Genomic DNA, 16,645 nt, shown 5'->3' with positions numbered 1-16,645 from the left:
TGTAGGAAAAAGAAGGTCTTGGTGCTTTCCGTGTCTCCCCTCACTCTTACAAACCCACAGCCTCCCATTTAACAGCAGTCAGTGGCTGCAGCATCTCTCCTTGATGTAACTAAAGTTATAGCTCCCTGTGCGCCGGTTGTGTTTTGACCAGGCAGAGCTACCTCGCAAGAAGAAAGGACACCTGTAAAAGTCCTCTCTGCAATTTCTTTCTCCCCAAGGAATCAAATGCTGGGACCATGGCTGGATGCGACAGAATGGGTTCTCAGTGGCCTCTGCCACTCTTGCAGCAGCCGAGGGCAGAAATGAGCATGGTTTTGGAGGTGAACACCTAGATCAATTTTATGCAGTAGCAGCAATGTGTTCTGCACACACCAGTATGCTTCTGAAAGTTCCCTGCCACCCTGCTTGTGCCACCTGCGTGCGAGGTGCTGCTGGCCCCCGCCTGGGGACGCTTCCCATGCAGGCATCGTCGTCGTGCTGGGAGCTGTGTGCATCTCCACCATCCCTGCCAGAGATGGGCAATTCCCCAAATGGCAGGAGGAGAGGATTTGTCCAGGCTTCTGCTGGAGCTGTGTGTTGTCCAGTTGACTGTTGGCACCATTAGCTTATTTGTGCTTCATCCCCAAAATAAAGCTTCTTACCAAAGCTGCCAGATAGCAAAGCCAGATACTGCTGTTCGTTTGCTTCCCAGCAGTGGTGTGTAACGTGTGTTCGTGAGGTTTGTGTCAGATTTACCATGTGAAAAATTGTAAGAGAAGAGAATATGAGAGGTTTTGGGAAGCAGTTGCGGAAATTCAAAAAGTATTTTGGGTGGATTGTGAGAAGCATGCCTAATGTAGCAAAATAAATACACAAAATAATATTGGATTATATGGCTCAGATTTTAGCAAACATAATATTCAAAGGGAGTGGTTGTTCTTTTTTGATTGTGAATCTTAAAAAGGAAAAACGAAAAGCAAACGAAAGCCCCCAACCAACCCGGGACATCTCTTTATTAATAGGAGTATAAGAGCTCATCCCCAAACATGGCTGGAATAAAAGGTCAGCTCAGAGAGATAAAAGCTAAATAGCAAATAACTATATCTAGGAGTCAAGGCCTTTCTTCAGACAGTGCTCGATGAGAGGGTCTGTGTTCAGAGATGGGAGAGCAGAGCCACATTTAGGATCAGGTGATGTGCCCAAGATAATGTGCCAAAACTGTGAGGGACGGACGAATTGCATCTCTGCTCTGCATCGGCGGAGGGCTTGCTGCCTCTGTCATTTTGTCCTTGCTGTTTTAAAGAGCTCAGGAACCTGTTCAGGGAGCTAAATGTAATCTTGCTTTTAGGAAATGTTCCGTATAGCCAGGATCCCATTTATGGTAATTGTGGCCTTTTTAAAGGGATGTTTAGTGATTGATTGAGTGTCCTCTTATTTCCTCCATTCTCTTTTCTTCAGGAGGTAAATGAGAGCTGAAATCCGAGGAAATTCACCCCCAAATAGGAGTACAGAGGGTTTTTTTCAAATCTAGAACACGAAATACATTGAAATAGATTTGATGATAGCATTGAAATTGCATTTGTTGCCTGTCTGTGGCTCGGTATGGCTTCTGCTTAAAAAAATGACTGTCTTTCTGGCAGTGTGCTTGAAGGAACACACAAGGACATCCACAGCAGTGGGGAGAGCTGGTTAGGAAGCAGTTCTTGTACGTGGTGCCGAGGAGAATTTCTCGTTTAAATTTCTCAGAGCAGACATCTGTGGAACAAGGCGTAACGGTGAGAAGTAACGGTGAGAACTGCAGCGAAGGAGAAAGGCAGCTTGTTACGGGAAGGCTGGCAGCAAGCAGCAAGCCCCTGAAGCTGCAGAGCCAGAGCAGGGCCCGGAGCAGGGCCCGGAGGCTGCGGGTTGGGGCAGAGCTGCACTTGGAGCACTTCTCTACTTCAAAGGCAGTTTTTTTGGCCAGCCGGAGGTCACAGCTGAAGAGCAAGATAGATTTATAGTCCTAATTACAGAGTTATCGATTCCAGCAAAGATTTTGGTTGCCTGTTTGCTCTGTTGCATTGCAACTTGTGATGAACCAGCACAGAGGGACAGACAGACTTTGCCTGGCGCCTGGCTGGGTACGATTTTGTTGGTGGGAAAGTTTCCCCTCGCTCTTTCAGAAATAAAACTAAGTATGATAAGAGCAGTGGCACGAAAATATGCATTAAAGCAATGCATCTGATGCAGTCTTCATCCCGTATTGGTTACATTTTGAAAAATCTCTTCTCGATGTAAGCAAGAGTAATGAAAAAACCTTTCCATTAATACCGAGATTAGGGGAATATGCAGAAATGGTCAAGGGCATTTGCCAAATATAGCTCAAGTATATCCAGAATAACTTAAAGCAGATGTACATAATAATGGGACAGATTTGGGTCACATGGAGAAAGGCAAGTCTTTGGATAACACTCTATGGTTATGTAATTGAAGATCAAAATCGTAAATGGCATCGTTTATTTCTGGCAGTCCATAGGTGCTCAGTCTTTGCATGCAACTGTTCTATTTTTTTCCTTGCTAATTTTGAGGATTTTTGATTGTTAAAACAAATCATTCATATTCAGGCAAATTCTGTGATGGGTGCCACTAGGCGAGCTGTTACCCAGTGCTTCTCGTTAGACACTCGCTGAAGAAGACTTCAGATGTAATTTCAATTATATTCGGTCTACTTTTGGAATGAAAAGTGTAACCAGAACAGCAAAACCATTCTGTGGAGCAAAGATATTGTTAGTTTCTTGCAAGGGTGCTACCCTCCGTCATTTATCTGCAAGATTAGACGATGGTAGCTATCAAACAAGGCACAGAATTGCAAAATAGATCATAAAGAAATTTCATTTGGTTTTAAGGAATTGCAGCTGAAATGTGTGGCAGATTTCATTACAGGAATTGAAAGAACTAAACAGAAACAGTATTTTAGAATGATAATGTTCAGAGCCGTGCATTTTGAATGCTTTCTTGAAAAGAGCAAACCTAATACACTGTGCTTATGAGATTATAGATTTGATTTCCAAGGAAATGTTGTGAACATTTATGAACACTTATGAACCCTCCCTGGAGAGAAAAAAAAAAAAAAAGACAAAAAAAAAATAACAAGAAGCAAGCTGAATGCCCCTGCTTTTGCTTTTGTCAGGGATGCTTCCCAAGATCAACTGTGGCCGGGGTGGTAGCAGGGATCTGCCAGGATCCATGCAATTGCTCCTGGAGGGTCTAAATCAGGCAGGTCCTGGGATGGATCGCAGAGGTCCTGAGACATAGGTGAGATGGGTTGAATTGTTTGAAAGGAAGAATTGGAGGTGTTAAGTTGCTTGACAAGCTCAGGTTATAAAGTTTTTGCAGTTCAGTAAAATAATTTATTAACTCGAAGGGATGGCAGGAGTAGCTGGAGAGGATGGAGATGTGCACTTCTGAGGTTTGGTAGAGCTCTGGAAGCTGAATTATTAAAGAAAAAAAAGCTGTGCGCGTGCCTTAGGTACCTATGCTCTTTTTGAAGCGTCTAAATCATTGAGGGCTGGGTTTAATTATTTATTATTGCTAATTGCTTGGGTGTAGTAGTTGAAAATGGTTCTCACGCTGTCAAAGCAGTTAAGAGCCCTTTGCCAGACGTGTCCCCGATGGTTGCTCGGTCTCCTCGTATGGCCTCAGCTCCTTCTCTGCCCTTTCCCTCGATGCCCCGAGGGCCCTCGGTGACCTTGCTGCTGCGGCCATCGATCGCGGAGCCTGGTGCTCCATCCTCGGCCTCCCCAGCCTCTGCTGCCCCAACCTCGCTCCTGGCCACCACGAGGGTCGACGCTGAAGCCCAGCGACCTTCCAGAGCCCTCATCTAATGAGCCTGCTGTTCGTCTCCTGGCCCATCTGATCCTCTTCTGGCATCCTTTCCAGTATAATGCAATCCAGAAGTAAAATAAATAATAGTTTAATATATATACACACATATAGATGGATATATACAAATAATATAAACAAATAAATCACAGCGTGCTCTTCATGGGCTAGAGATGACGAAAGGCACATCGTCCATTCTCATTTCTTGTTTCTTTTACTTTGTTTTCTGGTCTCAGAGTAATTAAGCCACAATTATGTTGGATTTTCAATCTTTTCTCCATTACCATTAAGTCCAGACGTAGCAGCATAGTAGCGTTAACTGGAATGTGTACTGTGTGTGTGTGGCTGGTACTGGTTTGGGATTTTTCCCCTTCCCTGTGGCTTTATTGGTAAGGAGTTGGAAGTTGTTGCTGGGCTGATTTAATATTTTTTTCCTGTTCTTTTCCACTTCTGAATCGCTGTGCATTCAGCAGTGTTAAGACTGCAGCACTGTGATTTATGGTTTTCAGCATTCTTCCAAGCCGAGAGATAAAAATGCCAGATAGCCTAAACACGTGTAGTATTTTAATCTAAAAGGACAAACTGTTTCACATCTCTGTGTAGGAGCCTTTATTTATTTCTGTCATATAATGCTGCCGTTACCTGTCTCTTCCGAAGATTAAGGATTAAGAGAAAGCAGTCTCCTTCAGTCTGTTTTGTTGTTGTTGTTGTTGCTTTACTGAAAATTGGATTGCCTATTTCATGTGGCCTTCTGAATATTCTTCCTTTGCTTCCCGTTCTGAAGATATCTTTTATTTATGGAAAGGTCACTACAAAAGAATCGGAATGTCTTATTTTCGACTTCATTTATTTTTGCAGTGTAAAGTAAGGCAGTTTGCTTACATTTTTCTTCCCCAAAACAATCCCCGTGCTGTTTGGACAAATTACGTCTCCTTCCAACTAGACTACAGCTTTTGAGACTAATCTATCTCGGAGCTGAGGGTGTTCATGGATTTTTATTTATGTTATTAGAAATAAGCAATTCACTGCAGTGTGTTTGTGCTCCGTGGGCTGCATCTGTGATTAAAGTCCTTGGACCAGCGGCACACATCAGTAAATCTCTCTTGGTTTTGACTCTGATTTCAGTACCTGAAATGCTGACTCCGAGCTTGGAGCACTTGTTTTAAAATTACCCGTGACAAAATCCAAGTGGGTAAAAGTTGCTTTATTAAGTTCCAGGCTGCAGAGGGAAATCATTTTTAGTAAGATTCTGGAAAATCATTTATCGTGTGGGGATCTGCCAATGCAACAGTGTGTGCAAAGACAATGTAATCAGGAGGAATTTTGTGTCCAGCTAAACTCCAATACAGGTGAGGAGGCTCGGGTTAGCCAAGCACGTGCCGGTTGCAGTGGGTCTCCCTGCCTTGGACCCACGGCCAGCTCAGTGCAGCTGGGCTGAACAAGAAAAACCTCTTGCTTAAAACCAAACAAGACATAAACGACTCAACCAGCTAACCGAAGATGTCAGCTGTCATAAAAATGCGAGTTTTGCTGTCTGATGGCCGCTGGGAGACCAGCAGGAGGCCAGGCAGGTAGGCAGAGGCGGCTGAGGAGCGCGGCAGCAGCCCAGCTCGCCCCGTTCCCTGCAAAAAAGCTTTCCTTTGTTATTTGTGTGTGTATGTATATATATCTACGTGTATATACGTGAATACCCACCTTCTGTTGAACAAGGACACCAAGGTGCAGTCCCTCAAACTCCTTCGAACACCGGCACGTCCAATGGAGCAGGGAGTTAAGATTTTTTTACTCGTTGAAAATTCCTGGCGTTGAGCATTTTAGGAAGGCTTTTAACATGACTTAATGTTTATGCAGAAGCGTACGACTTGATGTAGCCCAACGCAGCGGCCCCAGACCACGAACCACACTGTGATCTCTCAAATCCGCTCCCTGATTGCCTTCAGGTTGGTGTATGCAGCCGAGCACCTCGCTTCTGGGCACTGAGACGCTCGCGGTCGCGCATTGGAGCTGGCTGTAGGGCTTGGTTTGAGCTGCTGCAGTTCATTACAGCAGCACGGTGTCAGAAGAGCTAAAAATACCGTGGGCCAATTCTGCTCTCGACTGTGCACTCAGATTTCCCCAGTGAGGTCGGGGAACCGAATGCGCTCAAGTGTGCCTAAAATGTGGCTGCAGCATTAGCTGGATAGCGCGCGGTGCGGGGAAGAAGTTGTGCCCTCTCTTTGAACTTGGAGAGCGAGTATTAGCTCGTACTGTCAACTTTGCAAGGCAACTTACAGCTTCTTTCCATAATACCCATTCACAGGCCTCTTGGAGCGGCTCTGTCTCTTCTTTGACACTCAATTAAACAACTGCACTTATTTTTAAAGACCTGAAACCAAAAGGCATAATAATCTGGTACGGTGGTGCTTTGCTCAAGTTCAAAGTTATCTGCACTTTGAAAGCCCCATTACAATAAAATAATTGATAGTTCTGCACTAAGTGGGATGCTCTCAGAGCTCAGCGCCTTCAGCTGCTGCTCTCTGTCCTGTGTCTGGCCGGGGAATTAGGGCTGCAGTCACGGCTGGTGCCTCTGCATGACGCTGCACCTTTTCGTGCAGGGACCTGAGATGAGCATATAATTTTATTTTAGAGGTAAAAGACAGCTTGTGCCCCTTGGAGATGTTTTAGGGATGGTGCGGACACGGTTAAACCCAGCCTCGCAGGAGCAAATTGTGCTGTTTGTTTTGAGAGCGGTTCCTGACACTGAGCAGAATTCGGCTGACTCTGCCCAGCCGGCCCCGATGTAGCCTGTAAATAAATTGCTCTCGAGTCTGAAATAACACATTTCAAACTGAAGACTTCAGTCTTGCTTGCTGGCCTGCTGGACCCGTTCCCTGCGAGTGGCCTGGCCTGGCACAAGCCCGCACGGCGCGTCCTTGGCAAGCAGCGCAGGTCGGCCGCCTCTTCGTGAGCACCATTCCAGAAACTTGGTTTTCTTCATAAGCTTCACAGAATCACGGAATGAAAGTATGGCTGAGGTTGGAAGGGACCTCTGGAGACCACCTGCTCCAACCCCCTGCCAAGCAGGGTCCCCTGGAGCATGCTGCACGGGATCCCAACGGCGGCTTAGATGCAGGAACCTGCACTGAGTGCTTTTCCCCATGCATCACTGCAGCGGTCCCATGTAAAAGATTTACAGCCGGCTCTTCCCTAATTTTAGACCAGTACTGCAGAAAATTGGAGGTCCCACCAGGTGCTGTACAGAGCAGAAGGAAGCTCTCAGACGTGCACAGCTCTGCTCTGACCTTTTACTTTCTGAGGAGTAAAAGTGAGCATGGTTTGAGGATCGTTAATGTGCTCTGAAACCAGCATGGGGGATGCACAAGGAACTTTCAGTAATTACAAACTGAGCCATATCCTACATATAGATATCTAGGATAAATTCCAAAGTCGACTTTTTTTTTTAAAGCAGAAATAACCTTGGAAATCAGAGTCCATATACTTTTCATTTTACGTAAATGTATCTGTTCTGAATTTGACTCCCCGGGATGGTAAATGCCCACAGATTGAATGTGGGTGGTCAGCAGTTCAGAAAAATTGGGCCATCCATCTAAATTTGTCTCTATCTTAAACCTATCCTATTCACGTCAGCGTTGTATAAAGCAGTACAATAGGGATTCAGTAACTTAGAAGACAACTTCTGTTATCGTATTCCATAATCCACTTTCGTAACGGTGAAGTCACCGTTTAAGGACTGCTTTGGATGCTGATCTGCCAAAGCTGGCGGCGTTTCGGGATGCTGACTGTCGTGTGAGATGCTCCAGGGTTTCTGATGTGCCGTGGTGCGGGTGAGACACCAAGAAATTGCTGTAAGCTTCTGTCAGATGCACATTTGGAGGCTAAATGGGAATTTCTGGAAGCAGCTGGCTTGAATTTACTGAGGTCTTGTACGTATCCCAGATTCTGTGATTTGTGGTTTTCAGTTACAGTTATCAAAAAGTTATATTTAAAGCCACATCTTTCTGCTGTAGCTCCAGGCTGAGTGCTGGAGCACCCCCGAGCCAGGACAGAGCTGGGAAGCAGAGATCGGCTCTTTTCCAGATTGTACATTATCAGATGAATAATTAACTGTAGACTAATTGCAAATCCTAATTAGTCTCCTACAACTGCGCTAAACACAGTATTGCTTCAGTGTAACGTGGAAAGAACTTGACCTTCAGGCTTTAATGATAACACTGCTGCCGTGCGGGCAGCGAGGAACTTGACTTCCAGAACCTGACTTACCTGGGGATGCTACGGATCAAAAAACCTCCAACATTTTTTGACAGAGAAACTTCTGGAAAAAAAATCATCTGGAATTTTGCTTTTTGACTTATTTTTTGTACGTGATGGGGATTTGGCAGGTGGATTTTACGTTGTGTTGTAGCCCATACTGTGACTGCACAAAAGCTTGGTCTGTGGAGCCCCGTGCTTTCCACGTAACCTTGAGCACGTCAGAGCCAGCGATGATAATGGTCGATGCACGTGGGTTTTCTGTCCCGTTCTTTGCCGTTAACCACTCGGTAGCGTGGGTTTGCTGCTGAGCATCTCGTTCAGTGCTGTGGGAACAGGAAAATGAGATGGCACGTGCAGTGTTGAACTCACTGCGGGTAACTGGAGGCAGCTTCTGTGTGAGAGGAAAGGGGAGCGCTCTCCCTCTCGATTGTTCTTTCCAGGAAATCTCAGTTCCTGGCTGGCTGTGTTACTGCTGGTGCAGGGAAAGAGAGATGAATGTGCTTGCTTCCGTATCAGGTACTGCAAATACAACGAGCAACGAGAGGAGAACTAACAGCCAGAGTTCGAAGAAACATGTATTGATAGCTGGAGCGATGCAAAACCTAAAATTAATGATCAATAAATAACATTAAGACAGACTTGAATGATGTGAATAACCTCAAAACCCGGATGCAGAAGTTACAGTGAGAAAAGTTAGCTGTGTTTTGTTGCTAAAAACACTGAACAATAGCCAAGAGCAACAGTTCCTGTCTAAATCCGTGTGTTCCTCTTCCTGTTTAGGTGACGCTGAGCAGGAGCTGGGACCCCCTCCATCCGTAGATGAGGCAGCAAACACACTCATGACTCGCCTGGGCTTCCTCCTCGGAGAGAAAGTCACGGAGGTACAGCCAGGGCCCCAGTACAGCATGGAGGTGCAGGACGAGAACCAGGTACAGCAGCTCCTCCGCTCTTCCTCGGTTTTACAGCAGTAACTGGCTGGGCTCTGATCAGGATGCAGCATGGGAGATAGTGGGTATTTTCTAATTATATGGCAGCTGAGTGTCTCATAATGGTGAAATGATTGTTGTGAGGTAGAAGGTTGTATCTCCTTGTTAAACAATGAATCATCATTACACTGCAGCAGTATATGTTTCAGGGATCAGCTGCTCCTGTGTGAAACAGCTTCTGTTGTTTTTCTGTTTCTGCAAATGTTGTAGGAGTGGGCAGCGTTTCTAATCAGATTACAGTGATCAAAATAATCTGTACTTCCATGGCATCTTGTGTGCAGTATTTCAAAAGCATTTTAGCAGTGTTGCATAAAGACTCGCTATGTCTCTAGGAAGTACAGGTAAGTAGTAATAATATTTTACAGATAGTCACAGATTTTGCTCTTTTCTTGCCTAGCAAGATGAGTTCATGCTTGAAAATCGATAGAGAAAGCAGATCATAAAACCTTTGTTGTGATTGAACTTGCTACATCCTCTTTGGTGGCTGCAAAGCAGAACAGCAAAAAGGTCAGGGTCATGGCTACAATGTCAATTTTGTGGAATCTGCCTGAGTTTCTTCCTGCCCCTCCTCAGCCTTGGGCAATACGCCCACTTCCATCAGTGTTGATAAAATGAGAATGAAACTAGGAGACAGTTTTTCAGTTTGATTTTTCCATCAGCTAGAAGGACAGGCCAGCGTGTGGTGCAAAAAGGCAAAACTCAGGAGCCCAGCTGCAATTCTCTCTCCTTTTACCAGTCTTTGTGTGACTCTGCATGACTCCATCTCTGTTTTAGATATCCAACATAGGCACATTTCAGAGGATCCAACAGTCCTGAATTCCCTAAAAGAGTCAATAACAAGTGGCAGCCATAAAGGTAGTCCTGGCATTAAAGCTCGATGCCCGTCATGGCCCTAAGAAGCTTGGTGCCCCTCGGCAGGAGGCAGAGGGCTCCCCTGAACCCAGCACAAGAGCTGGGGGTGCTCCTGGTGCAGGAGGCTCTAGGTCCCGCACCCCAGACTGAACCAAGTGATTTTTGGTCTTCCATCACCTACATGGCCCAGAGGATTAATATGTAAGATGCTTGAACGCCAAGAAATGAGTTCTTGTAATTTTTTTTTTCCTTTAACACATTCATTAAGCTTTTAATGATTTCATTCAATTTTTTATGCAAGTTTAGTGGATTTGAAATGTACTTTACTATACATTGTGCTAGAAAATGTACTTTTAACAGGCACCTATTTGAACTGAATACTTCAAAGCCCAGCAGAGCTTTCTACTATAAATGGCTCCTTTTGTTGTTGCCTTTTGACAAAAATTAAAATCCCATCTTTTCTCTAAAGCAAAAGATGTCTTTGGAGAATAAATAAAAGAAAAATCTAAAGAGAAACAGCGGAGAGTTGTCCTCTAAAATAGATTGATATCTTGGGCTGTGTGCTAATTTTTGCATGAAAAAGTTTTGCGAGGCCTTTGAATGCTATTCATGTGCTGGAGAAGATAAAGAGAGGCCGGTTCCTCAATTACCGAGTTAATTCTTTTTCTTTCTTTGTGAGCCTCTCCTGCTGCCAGCGCTCGCCTTGAATGGCACAGCACTTGAGGTTGGCAGTGACCTCCGGAGGGCATCGCATCGCGCTGCCCGCTCCCACCGGGCTGGCTTCAAAGCCGCACGGTGCTGCTCGGGGCTTGTCCAGCCGAGGCTCAACAATCTCCATGGATGGAGACTCGACGGGCTCTCAGGGCAACCTGTTCCAGTGCTTGATGCCTCCAGCTGCGAAGGGCTTTTTGTCTTCTAGCTGGTAGAAAATTTCCTTGCTACAACCTGCGGCTGTAGTCTGTTGTCCTTCGCAGTTCAGAGAACGGGGCTGTCTTCTCTCTAACCCCCTGCAGACCGTGGAGGTTTTCAGCTCTCCCCAGGTGCAATTTGGCCTTCTCCAGGCTGAAGGAACCCAGCTCCTTCAGCCTCTCCTGCAAACCTCTCTGACTCCTTCCCGAATTGATTTCTTCAGCCACCACGCTTCAAGGGGTGTTGAAAACCATGCAGAAAGACGTTTATGGGATTTGCAAAGATTAATTCTTCCATTAATCATTGATTAATTAAAACCTGATTGACTACTAGTTTGCACTTGAATTTAAAAATGAGAACAATTTTCTAGGTTTTCATGCATTAATTTACATGGCCTGGGCAAAGAAATGTTCTTTGTATAAAAAGCTGGGACTTGGCTGCTGCTTGTTATTCTAACCATGCTTTGCCTTCTGAAGCGAGAAAATAATTATTTGCAATCTCACCAGTGCTGAGCTAAAGCGAAGATAAGGAGTAGAGGTGTTTTCACTAAAACTGCCCCAATCTGTAAATCGGCACATTCCATTTTCATTCAATTGCCTTATTTTGAATATGTCAAAGGATATATTCTCTAATCCAGATTGCTATGAAATTGCATGTCTTATGGGCTGTCTCTTTCTTAATCACGCTTTCCTTAATGAGAGATCACAAATGCCAAAGAATAAATCTTTTTTCTCCTACTTTTTGGGAAACTATTTTTCAACTGTACTGGCTGCCAGAGAAGCACAAAGGACAATGGGCCTGTGACAGAACAGTTTAATTTTTCAAAGCTTAGTGAAAACGTGACAGATGAAACAGCAGCAATAATAATAATACGGAATGTTCTGTCAATGGAAATTTATATTTAAAACTAGCACAGAGGAGCATTCTTCTATATCAATACAAAAATAAAACATGTCAATCAATGCCAAGTGATATGCCGTGTTATTTAGTAATTTCCAGTTGCAAGTAGCTTGCTCCTAAGGAGCTGCATTGATAATACCGCAAATAAAAGAGCTTATAAGAATATCACTTCTGGCATTTCATGAAACAATGATGTTATCAGCTGCAGGAAAGATGATTGTACCCCTCTTGGACTGAATTTTAATTTGAAGAGTAAATTTTCTGTGTTTTAAGGTTAGTGGATGTTATTTTGCTAGCACTGAGATAAGTTTCAGCAAGGATTTGTTTAAAATACTGCTTGAAACGGGCATAGAAAAACCTTGCCATAAACAATTCATAGCAGTAATCATGCTTTGCATTCTGAAAGATCCCAAACGTGAACTGATAAAATTTTTAGATGCTGTAGTGTTGTTTAGGCTAGGAGCAGTGAAGGAGCTGAATCACAGAGCTGGAGAACAGCTGAGGCTGAAGGCACTTCTGGAGATGTCTTAACCCAACCCGCCGCTCGAGGCAGGCTCAGCTCAGAGCAGGTTGCTTGGGGCTGTCTCCAGCTATGGAGTCAGTCTTCTCTCTAGTCTTCTATGTTGGGGGCACGGTGATCCTTTGGCCTATCTCCAGTCTGCTCCACTTGAATGGGGGAGCCCCACCAATTCTGCTTCTTTCACTGCCTGCACCTCAGAAGTAATGCTACCTGATACCCGATGGAGTTTATTGTACTGTCAGTGAGTTAAAGGAAATCAACATTGGAAGACATTAACTTAATAGCTCGGGTATACCGATGGGGTCTGATCAGCTGCAATAAATCTGAAGAGACAGTCCCACGGTAGCGGGTAGCTCAGTGCAAGCACCTGCTTGATTCACGAGCAGCAATCCCAAAAGTGCCCCATGTAGGTTGCATTAAGAAAGACGTCCACCCCAGCAATTCTAAGTGGAAAAAAAATAATGGAATATTTTCATTGAATACTGGCACAGAAGTATTTTTTAATTTCATCACTAGAATTAATTAGTTAGAAATAGTTTTGGAAAATTAAAAATAAATTTAGAGAAATCATGCCAGCGTTTAGACATCTGAAGACTGCAGCAAGGGAAAATGAAAAAGGTTCACTGAGAGGAGGCACGTGGCAGGTGCTACAACGGATGCGTGCAACCAGAGTGCCCAGGGAGCCAGGATTTATGGAGCAGCCAGCTTGCCGTCGGTTCCTAGAAGGCTACTGGGGGAAAAGAAAGATCTATTTATAAGTGCCTCGAACATAAAAGAAGGGAAAATAACAATAACCGTGATCCACTAGTGGCTCTGCAAATTGGATGGGGAGAGGGGAGCGTTGCTTTGTTTCTCCTGAGGACTTCAGAGGCTGGTCTGGTGGCAGCCGTCTCGCTCGCTGGCGGGATGTTTTATATGGGTACTGAAGGGAGATGATAAATTTCTGGAAATACCGACACGGTTCATTTTCTACCATGATTCAGTCTCAATGTTTAATACAAAAACCTGACACGGAGCCATCAGGTCAGCGCTCCAGCCCCGATATACCAACGTGCTCCTTCAGGTCAGTTGAGCACAGTTACACTGGTGCAAGAGCAGAGGCACCGGGAGGTGCAGGAGGTTTGGGGCATCCACATGGTGCTGCCCCAGAAGCCCACCCATGGCACTGGGTGCCCCTTTTTTGCCCCACAAGCCTGGGGATGATGCTGTGAGCAAGGGTTCTTACCAGCCGCATTGGGATTTCTTGGCCAAATTAGATTTCTTCCCGTAGCTACGTGTGGGATCTGGCTTCTAATTTAAAAACCAGTGAATTCTCCACGTGTTGTACTTAAAAAAAAGTCCACTCCAGACACCATTTGAGCTTCAAGTATGGAATAGTGAGAAGGAAAAAAAAAATTAGACTTCAAACACATTGTGCAGTTTGTAAGCGTGATGCTTTCTGTGGTCACCCTGGGTTCAAATGCTGTGAGAAAGGGAAACAGGGATCTGCCTGACTATTGGGGAAGCATTCACATGGAGAACAAGAAATCTCAAACACGTTCCAGATAGGAATTAACCTCTGCTGGTCCTTCCTTGGGACTGGAACCATTTTGCAACAGTGAAAAAAAAACACACAACCTGTAGGCAGAGGCGAAAAGGGCTTTGTTTTGTGAAAGGGAAGTAAAAAGTTGCTCGTTTGGTAAGCTATTTTGGGATGGCTGCTCTAAAGTACAGGGTAACGCTGATGAAGTTGCTATGTTGGGTAGACAGGAGCACCTTCCAGTGTCAGCGGGTTTGTTGCTTACAGATATTGCAGGATGTATCTCCAGGAGGAGCTTTTGCCAGGGAAGGTTGTGTATCCAGCAGCCTGCGGTTAGAACAAGGGATCTGTGTTGTATCACAGCTTGTCTCAAATCAAATTCAGGAATAATTTTGTTTTCTTAATAAACTGATCTCTGTGCTCAGCATCAGATGTACAAGCTTTTCGAAGTTTCTTGCACACAGTTTCAGATGGGTTCATTCCAAAAAAACTTTTCAAACACCAGTCTTTTTTGTGCTGCTGCATTTTCTGTTTTGTTCTGCCTTTGGAGAGCAACCTTTTCACTGGTGCGGGTTGGCTTTTGGCTTTCTTTTTTTTTTTTTAAACAAAACTAAACAAAACAAAAACAAAACTTTCTATGGTGGGGAAAGCATGCCGGTCCAGGGAAGGGCAGTCTCGTATCTAGATAAGGGATTTTGAACTTCCTCTTTGCAAGGGTGTGAAACCATTGTTGCTTTTCTTGAATGAAGGAAACATTTACAGGGCAGAATAAAAATTGCAGTCCCGCTGAGATTTCTGAGCAGATGTAAATGGCACCGAGGTCTTTGTAGGATTTCCTGCATATTATGTTTCTTGCTGTAAGTGAAGGTGAGATCATGCTGTATGCTTATGACCCTCAAGATTGCTACTTAAACAGAGTCACAGACTTTATCTGACTTTATCGTGCTAGTTTATTTCTTAACTTTCCGTTCCACGTTAACAGACTGCTCAGCATTTTAATGAAGCGTGCAGTCAGGCTGTTGCTAAATGCCACTTGCTGGATGTTTCCCGCATTGCCCGTTGAATGAGGAAGCTGGAACTTGCTCTTTTCCAGACCTCCGCAGGAACGCAGCGCATCAGCCCCTGCTCCACGCTGACCAGCAGCACGGCCTCGCCGCCCGCCAGCAGCCCCTGCTCCACCCTGCCGCCCGTCAGCACCAGCGTCACCGCCAAGGACTGCACCTATGGGGCCGTCACCAGCCCCACGTCCACGCTGGAGAGCAGAGACAGCGGTATCATAGGTGAGCGTGCCACCTCTCTCCTTCTTGCTCTCAGTTAGTTCCCCTAGTGCTAAGCCAGGCAGTCATTGAGGGCTTAACAAGCTTTAGTTTGGGTAATATGTGTGTTTGATAATGAACGGGGTGTTTCCATGTTATTCGTGTTAATGTTTCAGTAACCGAGGTGAATTACACCTCTCTGTCTTCAGCTCCTGATAAATAAATTCATGTAGAGTTGCTGGGAATTGGGAAGAATGTGAGCATACTGTGTTTGATGCAAAGTTTTGGGAGTTGTTTAATGGTAAAAGGCAGAGTTTGCCTCCCTCGTTCTATTTTTGCTTCCCGTGTGCCTCCCGTCTTTGCTGATTCACACACTTAGTGCAATGTTTTCTTCCCAACTTTTTCTTCCCTCCTTTAATTCTGGCGAGGTTATTTTTTTCTGCCAAGTTTTTCTGTTGTTCTCTCATCTCCCTCAACTTGCTGTCCATGCCCGTTTATGAGTGTGGAGATGCTAATTTAGAGAGATGCAAACTTTTTGGCCCAAGAAGTGGGACGGGGATGGGCAGTGCCAGGCAGTGGCTGCTGCTTGGGGCTGCCACCTTCTCCTGCTACCTCGAGTGATTTGAGAGTGATTTGATCTGTTTTTTCAACGTTTTCCTTGTGTTTAGTCCCTAGCCACTCTTCTTTTCTGTTAGGGGAAGGAGAGTGGATGATGTTATTACATTCATAGTTCAAAGGCTGTTGGGTTTTCTGTAAAAGTATTTGGTGGGGAGGAGGCTGTGAAATGTGTTCTTGTGTTACATGTGCAGTAAGTAGTTTCTCTGACTTCTACCGTAGCACTGTTGAACTCATAATTTTAGAGGATTAATGAGAATAATTTTAGATTCTCGCTAGGCTCCACCTCTTCCTAATTGCCAGCGTAAAGGATCTCGAGCAAATAGCATACACAGATTAATTTGTGCTCACTGGCTGTGAAAGCACAATGGGAGGAAAGAAATTGCTGTGTAATATCAGGCAGAATGGCCCTAGCATGGGTGTCCTCACCAGGATTTTATGTTGAGTGTTTCTCCAGCTAAGAATACTTTGCCAATGGTTTATATAGTGCTTAAAGAAGGAGGGAAACAGAAAAAGGCAGGTTGATAATTCAGGGAGGTTAGTTGTACGAGTGATTAATATTTTGCTTGGCTGATCAGGAAATCTGGGCTTAGTTCAGCTCCTGTATGCCACGGAAACCTTTGTAGCACTTCTGCCTGCATGATCTTAAAATGCAAATATGTAAGCTATTCTGAGCTGCATACCACAGTAGGCTAATGGATTCTGGGAGAGCTCTTTGCGGTGTCACACACCCTGCGGGCTCTGTTCGCGATGCCCCCTGAGCTGGGCTTCCTTCCCTCTGGCCAGCAGCAGCCCCGCGAAGCCTGCTTGGGTTGGAGAATGGTGGTGAGTAGAAGAGGGCGTTTGATTTCAGCTGGGTCCTGCCTCTCAGCAGGGTCCTGCAGGTAGGTTTCATCCGGACCTTCTGGTCCAGGGAAAAGGCCGAGAGGTGCGGGTGGTCTCAGCGGCAACCCCACGTGTCCCAGAAGAGCCAGCACGATGCTGACTCCTGGTGGGA

The 16,645-nt window shown here is 45.0% G+C and overlaps 1 protein-coding gene across 22 annotated transcripts in view; it reads left to right on the top strand.

The window, feature by feature from the left end:
* Window positions 1–16,645, top strand: part of TANC2 (tetratricopeptide repeat, ankyrin repeat and coiled-coil containing 2) — a 282,832-nt gene that overhangs the window by 165,476 nt on the left and 100,711 nt on the right. For 21 of the 22 annotated variants that reach the window (XM_068661136.1, XM_068661140.1, XM_068661133.1 and 18 more), the window contains 2 exons: window positions 8,872–9,020; window positions 14,871–15,057. In XM_068661136.1, coding sequence (XP_068517237.1) covers window positions 8,872–9,020; window positions 14,871–15,057 — 336 coding nt within the window. Of the gene's footprint in view, window positions 1–8,871; window positions 9,021–14,870; window positions 15,058–16,317; window positions 16,474–16,645 lie in introns of those variants that run through there. The other variant, XM_068661155.1, reaches the window with a different exon arrangement.

The sequence above is a fragment of the Anas acuta genome, chromosome 25 (genome assembly GCF_963932015.1).
Source record: "Anas acuta chromosome 25, bAnaAcu1.1, whole genome shotgun sequence".
In the NCBI taxonomy this organism is placed as follows: domain Eukaryota; kingdom Metazoa; phylum Chordata; class Aves; order Anseriformes; family Anatidae; genus Anas; species Anas acuta.
This window is presented reverse-complemented; position numbering and strand designations above follow the sequence as displayed.